The sequence below is a fragment of the Ictalurus punctatus genome, chromosome 21, assembly GCF_001660625.3.
Source record: "Ictalurus punctatus breed USDA103 chromosome 21, Coco_2.0, whole genome shotgun sequence".
NCBI lineage: Eukaryota > Metazoa > Chordata > Actinopteri > Siluriformes > Ictaluridae > Ictalurus > Ictalurus punctatus.
The window spans coordinates 20,185,001-20,201,319 of NC_030436.2; the positions used below are offsets into that span (position 1 = coordinate 20,185,001).

General features: G+C 47.4%; 1 protein-coding gene across 1 annotated transcript in view; it reads right to left on the minus strand.

The window, feature by feature from the left end:
* The window catches only part of bsnb (bassoon (presynaptic cytomatrix protein) b), a 51,103-nt gene extending 35,240 nt beyond the window's left edge, over positions 1 to 15,863 (minus strand). Inside the window, exons 1-2 of the mRNA XM_017450031.3 lie at positions 15,407 to 15,863; positions 4,470 to 5,486 (exon numbers count right to left, since the gene is read on the minus strand). Of these exons, the coding sequence (XP_017305520.2) occupies positions 4,470 to 5,486; positions 15,407 to 15,745 (1,356 nt within the window). The 5' untranslated portion in view covers positions 15,746 to 15,863. The remainder of the gene's footprint in view (positions 1 to 4,469; positions 5,487 to 15,406) is intronic.
* Between the last annotated feature and the right edge of the window lie 456 nt (positions 15,864 to 16,319).

Below are 16,319 nucleotides of genomic sequence, written 5' to 3' on the forward strand. Positions count from 1 at the left end.
TTTTTTATACATATAGAACAGCCCTACCTAAGCATTATAAGCAGTGTTTTGTCCTAAAAAATATATAAACACTGAATACTGATTTTAAAAGATTTAGAATTTTAAATATCTCTATAAAAACTGTATATGATATACTAAATATTCAAATTACTTTAATTTAAAAAAAAATCAAAACTGTCGAGAATGAAGCAGTTTCACATCGCAGAGTCATCTCGTGTTAGCGTGTCTCCTCACTGGCTGGCTCGCTAGTTCAGTTAACATGCTGACCAGACAGCTTGCTAGTTATTATGTTTGTCATTTTGTACAGACGGAAGGGAAATAAATAAAGGCAATCGTAGACCTGATGTGAAAGAAACAAATAAAATATTTATAAGCATTTTATTTCTGCTGTTTTCTGTTGTCGTTCTGTGCTATTTATTTATTTATTTGTTTGTTTGTTTTTGCTATGTTGCTAGGAAAATTGCGTCAGATCAGGCCTCAGGCACCTGAAGGGGTTTTCTAACAAACCTCTCTAGAGCTAATAAGGGATCGGGGATGGGGTGGGGGGACGGGGTGGGGGTCCTTAAATTATACACGTGGACTTAACCCACGGAAAATTCCAGATGAAAATGACACAGGTGTGTTGTTTGTTTTACGCTAATTGGCTTACAGGGTAACAGGTGAGGGCTGTGTACAGGGGTTTTTTTTTAATCTTCTTTAAAAAATAAATACATTTACTTTCATTAAACATCATATTTTTCATTTTGAGACTAAGCTAATTAACCGCATTAAAGACATTTTTCACAAGCTTTGTTTTTTTGTTTTTATGTTTTAAACTTGGGCGCCAATAATTCTGGAGCCGGCTGCAGATGTACAATTTCAAAGCTCTTTCTCGGGCTGCGGTCGTGTTTGAAGTGAGCGACACTCTGACTGCGTGAGTCACTGGCGATGAGTCAGACACATTAGCCACAACAGGAACTCTGCAGCTTAATGAGCCGACACTCCATTACCCATAAGCACAGGGGGCAACTGCACACGTTCGGCAGCAGATCTCACGCACGCACGCACACCTCACGCGACACGACTGGAAATAATACACTGTTTTCCTGAGACCGGTCCTCCTGGGGACGCAACGAAAACCGTCAACAACGTGAACTCTCGTTGTTTCCGTCTTCACGTGTCTTAGCATCTTAGCGATACGGCGTTTTCATATCGCTATATATGATCGTTTACGATGTTAATGCTGTGTTAAGATATCATATCACCATATGTAAAGAGGTTTCTACGATAAACGATATGTGGTTTTTGTGACAAACACAACTAGACGACTGTTTACTGAAATAACATACTTAAATAGCTAGCTAACTAGCCATTAAGGCTAATTTGCTAGCTAGCTAGCCATGTTATGGTGTTCCCTTATACGTCACCTGTTTATAAATGAATGTTTATTCTTGTTCATTTTATCTAACTATAGCTGTAGAGAAACAATATCATGAATCAGCATTCATACCCGATACAGACACACACATGCGCGCTCTCACACACACACACACACACACACACACACATTCCGTCGTGTAACAATGCATTGTTTATTGTATGGCATTTTCAATTTAATGAAATGTCAGGCTGCAAGTGAAAAACTACAAGGACTGCAGACAGGATTGATTAACAAACACACACACACACACACACACACACACACACACACACACGAATGCTAACGTTTCTGAAAGGCAGAGTTATGTAGATGAAGCGTGAGGCGTCTGGCCACAGACGACCATCTCGCATCGAGATTAAGAGAACGAACAATAAGAGTAAGTGCTGCTTTTTTCCACAATCTGTGTGTACAAGCTGAAAAGAAATGACTCACACACAGCTAATATGAATTACCTCTCTATCTCTCTCGCTCTCGCTCTCTCTCTCGCTCTCTCTCTCACACACACACACACACACACACACACACACACCTATAAGTAAAATTCCCCAGCCTTAAACTTATAAATGAGACCGAACCACAGCTGATGAAACGCTCAACTTTTAACATGATCCAACGTTTGCTAATCCAGCTAATTAGCTACACCGCTAATGTGCATTGCTAGCAAGTACACTTTAGCCTTCATGTGTTAGCTACGTTAGCAAAGAAGTAAACTTCAGAACTTACATTTTCATACATTGTTTTTAAAGCAGACTGCTCAGGACTAAGATATTTTTAAAAAATTATACGTAGAAGATCAACTTCTTTAAACACACATGCACACACACACACACACACACACACACACACACACACAGAGACTTTTCTATCTTTGTGAGGACCTTCCATTGGCATAACAATTAGTGTAGCTAAGTAATACTACACTCCTAAACTCAACCTTAATCTCAGTAACCAAAAGGAAAATGTTTTTGTCACTCACACACACACACACACACACACACACACACACACACACACACACACACACACGATGAAAAAGCAGATAAATTATGTATCCTTGACATTCTGCATTTCCAATTTGAAAAAATAAAAAATCCAAAGGAGTGTGATGATATGAAGACAGAGATGTTAATCTCCACACACTCCAGAAGTTCATTAGCAGTAAAAGGCCAAAAGCTCGGCTCGGCTCGGCTCACGTCGGCGAGATTAAGGTCAAACTTGTTGGCGAAGTACAACTGGAAGTCCACGTTTGTTTAAGGAAGAGATTACTAAACCCTCTCGTAGTGTGTGTACACAGCAAGAACGTGCCAGCCACCTACACCAACTACACCACCTACACCACCGCAACCCCCCCCATCCAACACACCCACGCCCGTGCCAAGATGGGCAGAGCGCGTCGCTGCTGACTGCCAGCAGGAGAAAGCAGGTAATTAGGGAAGGGCTCTGACCTGCACCTTGTTTCACTGGAGGTATTTCTGTTCCTCTCAGTGACAGAGATGGAGCAGGCTGACACCGATGCCAGGTCTACATGCTCAACAGCCTCCCAGAGTGGCAAGCGAGGTTTTTTTGGTTTGTTGCCAACATTACTGTATTATTTGTGGGTTTTTGTTTTTTTTGCTTTCCCTGGTGCACTCGTGGGCAGGCAGAGCTCACAGTTAAAGAAAGAATGTCCTCACTATTTTAAACTATTTTTTTAATTTTGACACTCCAGATCATTACCTTAAAACTTCACCTCGAACCACATCTAGGCCCTCAAAGCTGAAAGTGATCCAGATAAAAATAAACATAAACAGGTATGTAAGTCTTCACTAAACTCTTTATCCTGGTCTGGGGTCAGTGTGAACCGATGCTGGAGACGGAAATACACCCAGGATGGAACACAGGGCAACATGATCACAATCTCACCTAGGGGCAACTTAGGGTCTCCGATCAACCGGTGTGTTTTTTGGGAAGAGAGACAAAAGGTGGACACGGGGACAACGTGCAAAATATACCGAGCTCAGGATCGTATCAGCAACCCGGGACCTGTAACCCGGCAAAGCTACCCACCGCACCACCATGCTGCTCTGCAAGGTTTATGCTCTGCAACGTTAAAATATTCAGGACACAGAAGTAACGAGCAACTTCCTCAGGTGTTGATGCAATCTGAGCAGGTGAGTTACATGCTGTAACTTGGGACAGGAAGAAAAAGAAATGCGAGAGAAAGAGAGAGAGATATGTAAAATTGCTGATTTGGGATCATCTCTCTGTCTCTCACAAAACATAACCTGTCTCTAGGCACCCACGACCCCTAGGGTGAAACTTTTTCCAGGAAAAACATTTCAACAGGATGATACCACCCACCTCTGACATCAAATAACACCCCCTATCTTCCACAAGCAAGATACAAAACAGTTGCCATTCTTCAGTTTCCATAGAGATGTGTGCTTTCTCTGGCGTGTGACAGCCCGATGTGTGACTGAGCACGCTCATAAAGGATCCCAGCGCTCGTCTGAAAGCCTGTTATTACCGCAATCATTCAATCGGGACCGATTTGCATAATTAAGGTCCGATCGGCCGCCTCTATGAATCATTAGCCCGAGTGCTTCGGTGGTTCCAAACAGGGATGTGAGAACTTGGGCTTGAAGTGGACTGGGTCAATCAGCAGGAGGCAACTTCAAGGAGAACCACCCAAAAGCATACAAGGGACAATTATTTAATTGTGACTAAAAACGAAATGGCAACAGACGAACAGACCTGAACACTACACACACACACACACACACACACACACACGATCCCATACTTCCCAAGCAGGAAGGGTAATGAATCCCCCCAAAAACATGCTAATTAGTACACAAGACAAGTTTTTCGTGGGCAAGAACTAACTTGGTGAATGTAACACATGACTCTGAAAGAGCACCATCCAGCTCGCGTCTGAACCAGTGGAGCGTTTCACACTCCCTAAATAATGACATCTTACTCAATGTTTTCTCCCAAAAAGATCATCACCACACACAAAGAGATCAAGATGTAGAGATCTAGACCACCTTTAGTAAGCCTGCTGTCTTACCTCAGTGAGATGAGGCGTGGGATTGAAGCCGCACATGTTGCAGACCTGGGCGTGGCACTGGGTGCAGTGGTTGTAATTGGGAGGTTCTGTAGGCACACCAACGTTTAGCTCGGTCTTGCACAGCGGGCAGCACACTTTGGGTCTACTCTTCTGCTGCTGAGACGGCGCTCCAGGTTGGGGTCCAGGATGGGGTCTGGGTTGGGCGCTGGGTTTTGGAGTTGCTGTTGGAGCCTTCTGAGGTGTCTGAGGCTGAGACTGAGGCTGAGACTGAGGCTGCGGCTGGTCGAGCGATATCAGACTGCTGGCCTGGTTCAGGAGGGATGCGCCAAATCCGAAGAGCTTGCCAAACGGCTGCTCCGATGGAGGAGGATTCGGTTGAGATTTGGTGGGAGTCGCAGGCTGGGATTGAGATTTTCGTTGAGTCTGAGGGGTGGACGGAAGTTTCGGTTGAGTGTGCGAAGGGGTCGGAGGTTGGGATTGAGGTTTGGCTTGGGTTTGGGCTGATGGAATAGTCTGGGATTGAGGTTTGGCTTGGGTTTGGGCTGATGGTGTAGTCTGGGATTGAGGTTTGGCTTGGGTTTGGGCTGATGGAGATGGTTGAGGTTGAGGTTTTGCTTGAGTTTGGGCTGATGGAAAGGGTTGGGGTTGAGGTTTTGCTTGGGTTTGGGCTGATGGAGAGGGTTGGGGTTGAGGTTTTGCTTGGGTTTGGGTTGATGGAGAGTGTTGGGGTTGAGGTTTTGCTTGGGTTTGGGTTGATGGAGAGGGTTCGAGTTGAGTTTTCACTTGGGTTTGTGTTTTCAGGGGGGTGGATGGTTGAGATTGAGATTTTAGTTCATTCTGGGATGCCGGGAAAGGTTTGGCTTGGGTCGAAGATGGAGTTTGGGGCGCAGTTCGAGGTTGGGGTTTGGTGGACTGCTGCGGAGAATGGATCTGCTGCTGACTCTTGGATCGTGGGGTGTCCATGTCCATTCCTAATGCCCTTTGCATCTGGCAGTTCAGACACAGCCATTCCTGCACCTGAGAGACAGAGCCAAGAAACAAGAAGATAGAAAGAAGATGAAGAGACAGAGAGAGAGACAGAGAGAGAGAGACAGAGAGAGAGAGAGACCTTGTATCATTCCTCTGTGATCAAATGCTTTGGAAATATTATATGAACAGCAGCCATGCCAATAAAGCAGCATTGAATTATTAAAGAGTGAGAAAGAAAGACAGCGCTACAAGCGTTTCATTAAACATTTCACATACGCTTACAAGCTCTGTTGGTATTTCATCATACAACAGATGCCTGGTACTACACCTGATACTACCACCCAAAGAACCACTCAACAGCTCACTCTCCAACTGCTTATATAATCACTATTTACCATAAACAATGACATGACAACAAAGAGTTGCTTAATAGGATTATTGTGCACCATGCTTCGCAATCCCCAAGTGTTTTATCACTCACCTGATTCAGCTCATCAGCTCATTAACAAGCACTTCATGAGGTTAAACTGTTTGTGTGAAATTAGAGGAAACATTAACATGATCAGAGCACAAAGGATTGTGCCGACTCAGGATCGTGATGAATTTGGGCAGTCAAATTACCTGCACTTTACCTTAACTATATTCCCACTCCTTCCCATCTGTTCCACTCAAATACACACCCACCTGTCCCACTCAAATACACACCCACCTGTCCCACTCAGACACACCCACCTGTCCCACTCAAATACAGACCCACCTGTCTCACTCAAATACACACTCATCTGTCCCACTCAAATACACACCAACCTGTCCCACTCAAAGACACACCCACCTGTCTCACTCAGACACACCCACCTGTCCCACTCAAATACAGACCCACCTGTCCCACTCAAATACACACCCACCTGTCTCACTCAAATACACACTCATCTGTCCCACTCAAATACACACTCATCTGTCCCACTCAGACACACCCACCTGTCTCACTCAGACACACCCACCTGTCCCACTCAAATACACACCCACGTGTCCCACTCAGACACACCCACCTGTCTCACTCAAATACACACCCACTTGTCTCACTCAGACACACTTACCTGTCCAATTCAGACACACCCATCTGTCCCACTCAAATACACACCAACCTGTCCCACTCAAAGACACACCCACCTGTCTCACTCAGACACACCCACCTGTCCCACTCAAAGACACCCACCTGTCCCACTCAAATACACACCCACCTGTCTCACTCAGACACACCCACCTGTCCCACTCAAAGACACCCACCTGTCCCATTCAAATACACACCCACCTGTCTCACTCAGACACACCCACCTGTCTCACTCAGACACACCCACCTGTCCCACTCAAAGACACCCACCTGTCCCATTCAAATACACACCCACCTGTCCCACTCAAAGACACACCCACCTGTCCCACTCAAAGACACACCCACCTGTCTCACTCAAAGACACACCCACCTGTCTCACTCAAATACATACCCACCTGTCCCACTCAGACACACCCACCTGTCCCACTCAAATACACACCCACCTGTCCCACTCAAATACACACCCACCTGTCCCACTCAAAGACACACCCACCTGTCCCACTCAAATACATACCCATCTGTCCCAATCAAAGACACACCCACCTGTCTCACTCAAATACATACCCACCTGTCCCACTCAAATACACACCCACCTGTCCCACTCAGACACACCCACCTGTCTCACTCAGACACACCCACCTGTCCCACTCAAATACACACCCATCTGTCCCACTCAAATACACACCAACCTGTCCCACTCAAATACATACCCACCTGTCCCACTCAGACACACCCACTTGTCCCACTCAAATACACACCCATCTGTCCCACTCAAATACACACCCACCTGTCCCACTCAGAAACACAAACCTGTCCCACTCAAAGACACACCCACCTGTCCCACTCAAAGACACACCCACCTGTCTCACTCAAAGACACACCCACCTGTCCCACTCAAAGACACACCCACCTGTCCCACTCAAATACACACCCACCTGTCTCACTCAGACACGCCCACCTGTCTCACTCAAAGACACACCCACCTGTCTCACTCAAAGACACACCCACTTGTCCCACTCAAATACACATCCACCTGTCTCACTCAAATACACACCCACTTGTCTCACTCAGACACACCCATCTGTCCCACTCAGACACACCCACCTGTCCCACTCAAAGACACACCCACCTGTCCTACTCAAAGACACACTAACGTGTCCCACTCAGACACACCCACCTGTCCCACTCAAATACACACCCACCTGTCTCACTCAAATACACACCCACTTGTCTCACTCAGACACACCCATCTGTCCCACTCAGACACACCTACCTGTCCAATTCAGACAGACTCATCTGTCCCACTCAAATACACACCCACCTGTCCCACTCAAAGACACACCCACCTGTCTCACTCAAAGACACACCCACCTGTCTCACTCAGACACACCCACCTGTTCCACTCAGACACACCCACCTGTCCCACTCAAAGACACACCCACCTGTCTCAGTCAAATACACACCCACCTGTTCCACTCAGACACACCCACCTGTCCCACTCAAAGACACACCCACCTGTCCCACTCAAAGACACACCCACCTGTCTCACTCAAATACACACTTACCTGACTTACTCACTTGCAAGAATTTATCTTATTTACCATAATGCCCATGTAATCACACACTAAATAACCTCTCTCTCTCTCTCTCTCTCTCTCTCTCTCTCTCTGTGTCTTTCCATTTTCCCATGCAGGTGATGATGTGAGACAGATTGAGCATGTGAGATTTGAAGCTTTTATATGATAATTGGCAAAGCAGAGCAAGAACAGCTGCTGAAATCGTGCTGCATTCACACTTCTTATATAATGTTTGTGTATCCGTGTGTGTGTGTATGTGTGTGTGTGTGATCTATGCATAGCAAGTACACACATCCCAGTTGAGTAAACTTGGCAAGCATGGCACCCCCTACTGTCCATGTGTCTTGAGAACACACACACAAAGTATCTTGTATTGTCAGTGAACTCATCATTAGCATCACACTCATTTGCATTTCTTTCATTATGAACTCATTTGAATGGGACATCAAAGTTAAACTGAAGCCACATAATGACCCTTTCAGTAATCGAGTCTGACTTTCACATTTGCATGAAAACACTCCACCTTAAAGGAACAGTTCCACCGAACGGAAGAGTACAAAATATCCACCTTGTACCAAATCGCTTCTAATGAAGTCGTAGTTTAGGCCACGCCTTCTACCCGAGTCTGGTGCTGCTGTATGTGCTGAGAAAGAAACTATGGCTGTTTTAGCTCTGTGACATCATTTTATTGTCATTTCAACCTACTTCACCTACTTCATCAAGACTGAAAATACAAAAGCCACGTCTCCTTTATTGAGACTGACAGTTATAGAAGCCACGCCTCCTTCACTGAGACTGACAGACACAGAGGCCACGCCCCCTTCACTGGGACTGTGTATCTGAACTAATGAACACGCAGGGTGTTAAAGAGTTCCTGCACTAATTCATACTTTAATTAAAAATGTAATTAAACTACATCTCTCTGTAGAGCCATAGCCGTCAAGTGGAAGTGTCTAGGGGAAGTGTCTAGGGGACGTGTCTACGGGAAGTGTCTAGGGGAAGTGTCTAGGGGAAGTGTCTAGGGGACGTGTCTAGGGGAAGTGTCTATTGGACGTGTCTAGGGGAAGTGTCTATTGGACGTGTCTAGGGGAAGTGTCTGGGGGAAGTGTCTATTGGACGTGTCTAGGGGACGTGTCTAAGGGAAGTGTCTAGGGGACGTGTCTATGGGAAGTGTCTAGGGGAAGTGTCTAGGGGAAGTGTCTACGGGAAGTGTCTAGGGGACGTGTCTAGGGGAAGTGTCTATTGGACGTGTCTAGGGGAAGTGTCTGGGGGAAGTGTCTATTGGACGTGTCTAGGGGACGTGTCTAAGGGAAGTGTCTAGGGGACGTGTCTAGGGGAGGTGTCTAGGGGACGTGTCTAGAGGACGTGTCTAGGGGAAGTGTCTAGGGGACATGTCTAGGGGAAGTGTCTAGAGGACGTGTCTAGGGGATGTGTCTAGGGCAAGTGTCTATTGGACGTGTCTAGGGCAAGTGTCTATTGGACGTGTCTAGGGGAAGTGTCTGGGAGAAGTGTCCGGGGGAAGTGTCTATTGGACGTGTCTAGGGGAAGTGTCTGGGGGAAGTGTCTGGGGGAAGTGTCTAGGGGAAGTGTCTGGGGGAAGTGTCTGGGGGAAGTGTCTAGGGGAAGTGTCTGGGGGAAGTGTCTATTGGACGTGTCTAAGGGAAGTGTCTGGGGGAAGTGTCTGGGGGAAGTGTCTATTGGACGTGTCTAAGGGAAGTGTCTAGGGGAAGTGTCTAGGGGAAGTGTCTGGGTGAAGTGTCTGGGGGAAGTGTCTGGGGGAAGTGTCTGGGGGAAGTGTACCTCTCTGGATTAGAACACAAGCAATGTTGTATTTTTATGTGGGTCTTACACCAGGTGGTGTAAATAAACAGGCTTCGCCAAGTGGTCATTGTGTCAGCCTGTTTGTGTGTGTGTGTGTGTGTGTGTGTGTGTGTGTGTGTGTGTGTGTGTGTGTGTGTGTGTGTGTGTGTGTGTTGCCACACCTCAGCACCCCAGAGACACAAGACAGCCCAGGAATAGACAACCACAATGGGACAAAACAGGAATGAGTGTTAATTCAGCAAATACTCTCTCTCACCCCACCTCTCTCCCGTCTCTCTCTCTCTCACCCCCCCTCTCCCGTCTCTCTCTCACCCCCTCTCCCCGTCTCTCTCTCTCTCACCCCCCTCTCCCGTCTCTCTCTCACCCCTCTCTCTCCCGTCTCTCTCTCTCTCTCTCCCCACCGCTCTCCCGTCTCTTTCTCACCCCCTCTCTCCTGTCTCTCTCTCTCTCACCCCTCTCTCTCCCGTCTCTCTCTCTCTCACCCCACCGCTCTCCCGTCTCTTTCTCACCCCCTCTCTCCCGTCTCTCTCTCTCTCACCCCCTCTCTCCCGTCTCTCTCTCTCTCTCACCCCACCGCTCTCCCGTGTCTCTCTCTCACCCCCTCTCTCCCGTCTCTCTCTCTCTCACCCCTCTCTCTCCCGTCTCTCTCTCTCTCACCCCCTCTCTCCCGTCTCTCTCTCTCTCACCCCTCTCTCTCCCGTCTCTCTCTCTCTCACCCCCTCTCTCCCGTCTCTCTCTCTCTCACCCCTCTCTCTCCCGTCTCTCTCTCTCTCACCCCCTCTCTCCCGTCTCTCTCTCTCTCACCCCCTCTCTCCCATCTGCAACACGACAACAATCTCATGAGAATTTAATTTTCAGAGGGACATTACGCTGAGGACATGCAGTGTACATCACGCTAAACATTAGCATGTTAGCTCCATTACCGAACTACCAAACATGTCTCACTAACAATATTCGGGATAAAAAGTGACAAAGTGGCCATTTATTCTTTCCATTTCATTTGTGTGTGTGTGTTTGTAAAGGTGGTGTTAAACATTCACTCTGTGTGTGTGTGTGTGTGTGTGTGTGTGTGTGTGTGTGTGTGTGTATATGTGTGAGTTTGTAAAGGTGGTGTTAAATTTTCACTTTGTGTGTGTGTGTGTGTTTAAAAGCCACTCATGAGCTGTCATTCTGCACTGATGCCAAATGCTGGCATCTAATGAGGCAAAGGTGTGTGTGTGTGTGTGTGTGTGTGTGTGTGTGTGTGTGTGTGTGTGTGTGTGTGATATTTAAAGGTTTGTTGGTGTGCTTTTGATGTGACTTGTCCCAGATTAAGTTTTGAGAACATTACACCACACTGTGTCTCTCTCTTTCTGTCTGTCTCTCTGTTACTGTGTCTATCTCTCTCTCTTTCTCCCCTCATTATTCTGTAGAGAAAGTGTCTATCTATCTGTCTGTCTGTCTATCGATCTATCTATCTATCTCTGTCTGCTTGCATCTCTATCTATCTCTCTGTCTGCCTGTCTGTCTGTCTGCTTTTCTCTGTCCGTCTCCGTCTCTATTTCTCTGTCTCTCTACATGTGCTTCCTTTTTCATGTCTCTGTAGTTCTGCCTCTTTAGCTGTTTGTTTCTCCATATTTCCACTCCTCTGTCTGTCTCTCCATCTGTCTGTCTTTTTCCCTAACCCTAACCCTAAGCCTCTCTGAATCTTCCTTTTGAGGTCTCTGTATCTCTGTCTCCTTAGCATTAGCCTTGTAGCTCCGGTGTGAACCCGGGCGTTGGAGTGATGTGGGGATCGGCGGTTCGACGTGCGGCGCAGAGAGGACAGCAGAAGGGACTGAAGCGCTCGCCTTCCTCCTGAATGTGGGACAGTCTACGTTTCCTCTGCATGACACACACATGATTTTGGGAGGAGAAAATGAAGGGGGTCAGGGCGAGCGGGCGGGAACAACCAGCTCCCGTTTCATAGTCCATGCTGCTGTTGGTTCAGAAACGCCGTGTGACTCAGTGAGAGCTCAGAGGTTAAGAGTCTTTACTTTACTTACGAGACCAAATTCCACAAGTGCCAGAGAGCCAATAATCCCTAATTATTCGTCTCGTTCTTAAGACCCTTGACCGTCGAGTGCTCAGCTCCGTGCTCAGCTCCGTGCTCGGATTCACCTGCAAGTCGATGGAAGACCCGGAAAACGGCCGCACACGCCGAGTGTCATTTCATTACCGGCTTCAGCGCAGAGGTGAGAGGGTGCAGACGGAACAAACGCCGCTTTGAACCTGTCCTCGTTAAAGGGAAAAAGATTTTAATTTAAACAGCTCACCACAAATCGAAAGGCCGCAGGAGTCACGACACCGGTGTCTAAGTGATATTTATTACCGTGGGCCGCCTGCCGTGTTCCAAACCAACACACACGCGCTCTACACTTCACCACTCATTTAAATGGATGGTCAGGTATTCAGTTCTGGTGCCATGGATCTTCTGTACCGCTTATACTACAGGATCACGGGGGAACCTGGAGCCGATCCCAGGGAGCATGGGGCACAGGGCGGGGTACACCCTGGACAGGGTGCCAATCCATCGCAGGGCACAATCACACACACACTCACACACCCATTCACACACTACGGACACTTTAGACACGCCAATCGGCCTACCATGCATGTGTTTGGACTGGGGGAGGAAACCGGAGTACCCGGAGGAAACCCCCGCAGCACGGGGAGAACATGCAAACTCCGCCCACACAGGGTTGCGTGTCAGAGGAAGCAACAGTTCAAACCTCCACAATGTCCCATTTATCCCAAATGTAGTCGGCGCATGTTTTACAGAGAATCATCTGGGAATATTTGTAAAGTGCTGCCGTCAGCAGTTCCTTTCTTCTTTTACGAACCTTTCAGAAAAGTGTCGAGAGACGTCCAACATTTTTTTTTTTTTTTTACGCCGCCTTCAACTGAAGGTCGTAACTCGTAAAAGAATTACAGACAGAGGGAAAAGACAAGGGAAACACCAGCTCAGCTCCGTCTGGGGAAATCGGGAAGGTCTCCTCAAATCCACGTCCACGTCGCGCCGGTACGGAGCACGGCCGCTCACACCCTCGGCGGGACGCTTTACGGAGGCGTCTGTGTTTTTTCCAACACTCAAACGTGGCGTAATTCCGAGTTCAGACTTCCCGCTGCAGAGCTAACTCAAACGCAGCGTCACTTCCTCTCAGCCGTAACCGGTGTCTGTGAACAGGTCTTTGAGGTTCACTGAGATTTCTGGTGTGAGCATTGTCACCAGTGGATCAGGGGTTAGGATGAGGGGTTGAATTTGCTTGAACAAAAAAATGCCCCCACAACCACACATCCCCCATCAACCCCTCCCCTCTCCAACCCCCACCCCACCCCCAATCAACAACCACTGAGTGAGGATCCGGTGAAGGTCCTGCCAAGACACCAGCGCTGAAGGTGGGAAGAAGATCTCTCAAGGACTGGCAGTGTTCCGTTTGTGAGTGTGGGATGGCATGTGTGTGTGTGTGTGTGTGTGTGTGTGTGCAGTCCAGATGGCTCCAGGCTCACTTCCTGCTGCCAGTCTTATGTCTGATTCTGCAGCTTAAATTCCGAACGCAGTGAAATCAGACTTTATTTCATCGCCGTAATCTAACGTTTATCACGTCCTCTCATTTAAACAGTAATCCTCTACTTCTTTTCTCTTTTCATATTAATGCGCAGACGTATTGGCCGAAAGCAGCAGAGACGAAGACACGCAGCACAAGCACAGAGACGCGATATCACTATCGGTATCAGACCTCATATCCCGTCTTCTCTCGTGCGCGATATCTCTCGCTTTTTACTCGTTTTTCTCTTCGTACATCGTTTTCATTTTGCCGAGTTTATAAAGGCTCGGCGCCGATGCGTCCGGCGGTGTGAGACGGGCACGGGAGATTCTACACTGAAAAAAACCTGTAATAAATCCTGACAAGTGAAACTAGTCACGTGATCGGATTCTGGTCTCTGATTGGTCAGATAAAGTAAAGAGCCTGAATTAGTTCTCGGAAATAGTTCAGAATTATGTAACGAATTCTCAGTGTGGTGCTTAGGAACTGCTGCCATGTTTTCTCTTTCTTTTTTTCATTCCTCGCTTCTTTACCAGTCCCCTTCTCTCTCTTCGCTCTTCTCCACCTTCCCATCTCCTCTCGTCCTAATTACCCCTTTCGCACTCTCTCTCTCCCTCTCTTATACTCCATTCATCCTTCTCCCCCCTCCCTCCCTCCCTCTCTCTCCCTCCCTCCCTCCCTCCCTCTCCCTCCCTCTCTCCCTCTCTCTCTCTCTCTCCCTCCCTCTCTCCCTCTCTCTCTCTCTCTCTCTCTCTCTCTCTCTCTCTCTCTTGGAGAGGTGGAGGATTGCAGGAAGATCTATAAATAGAGACTGGCCCGATGGCTGAGTGCTCGAGGTGCTGCATGCTGTAGGGGAGACCACTGAAGTGTGTCCACGTCTCTCTCTCTCTCTCTCTCTCTCTCTCTCTCTCATCGAAGTTTAATATCATCCGTCTCTTTTATCCCAAATTTCTATTTCTTTTCTTTCTCTCTCCCTCTCTTCTCACTCATTCTGTTACCTTTATCTCTCGTTCCAACCTTCTCTCATCCTATTGACCCCTTTCTTACTCTCTCTCTCTCTTACTCCATCCATCCTTCTTCCTCCTCCCCTTAAACATTGATTTGTCAGTCTGCACCGTCTCTCTCTCTCGCTCTCTCTCTCTCTCTCAGAGCCGTTCTGTCTTCCTCCATCCTCATCTTTTCACACGAATAACTGCAGACTCTTCACTCTCTCTCACCCCTCTCGGTGTGTTTTTGATTGCAGGACGTAATCGGGTGAGCATGAATTTTGACAGGAAGTGAAAGAACATGTGACGGCGTATGTGTGAGGAGAAACGAAACTGTGCGTGTGGATCATTTCACGCTAACCCCAGTAAACTAGCACACACTAATCAGTAGTTAGCGCACTAAAGCTTTTGACGAAGTAAACGGCGTCCAGAACGCGAGGCGTGTCGAGGGGCTTTCTGACACGGAGGCAGTCCGAGGATGTGGTGACTGAGGCACAAAGGAACTCGAGATGTACTGTTTAAAACACATCACACATCTATCACCGTCTCTATTTCCCCGTCGATCTCCAGAGCAGCGGCCATACTTCCTCCGGCAGTATGAGCACCGAGGTCATGCTCAACTGTCTCTTTATCTTTTTTCCTTCTGTCATCCTCACTCTTTCTCTTTATCTGTTATCTGTCAGGCTCTTTATTTCTCTCTCTCTCTCTCTCTCTCTCTGTGTCCAGTCAGAGCTACACCGCTCTGTGTGTCTCAGCAGTCTTTACATCATTTATATTCCACATTAGCGGAACATCCAGACAGCGATAACGTCGTGACGAGACGAGCCCGACTTCTTCAGCGCTCGGCCAGTGTTAATCATGAAGGAAGGTTATGGAGAGAATAGGGTTATGGCTGCTGAACTCTTACCTCTGTGAGGTGTGGGTTGGGGTTGAAGCCGCACTGGTTACACACTGTGGCACGGCACTGCGTGCACGTGTTGCAGTTCGGCTGTCCGTCCGTGACGCCCGTCAGGTCAGCTGTCTTACACACCGGGCACAGCTTACTGCTGGGCATTGGGGCAATCTGGGGCAAAGAGTAGGGCGATTTAGGGCCGCCCATGTCCCCCTGAGGGCTCTTCCGGGGAGAGTGGCTCTGATCGGGGACGCCGCCGACCGATCCTCCCGGCTTGGGCCCATTACTGGGTTCTGTGGGGGGAGGTTTGCCTTGGATACTGTAAGAAAGAACAAGAAACAAAAAGGGAATCATTGTACTGATTCAGAATCACTTTTCTTCAACAGACTCAGGGAATCAGTATACTGATTCAGAATCACTTTTCTTCAACAGACTCAGGGAATCAGTGTACTGATTCAGAATCACTTTTCTTCAACAGACTCAGGGAATCAGTATACTGATTCAGAATCACTTTTCTTCAACAGACTCAGGTAATCAGTGTACTGATTCAGAATCACATTTTTTCAACATACTCAGGGAATCAGTGTATTAATTCAGAATCACTTTTCTTCAACAGACTCAGGGAATCAGTATACTGGTTCAGAATCAATTTTCTTCAACAGACTCAGGGAATCATTGTACTGATTCAGAATCACTTTTCTTCAACAGACTCAGGGAATCAGTATACTGATTCAGAATCACTTTTCTTCAACAGACTCAGAGAATCAGTGTACTGATTCAGAATCATGTGTAATATGAATCGTTTTTATCCGTTTAGTAAAGCAGTGAGCTGAATCAGAATCAGGTTAATTCACCAAAGGCAAAGAATCATGATACCGAATCAGAATCTTTTTTATTCACTGAAGTCAAAGTATCAGCATACTAAATC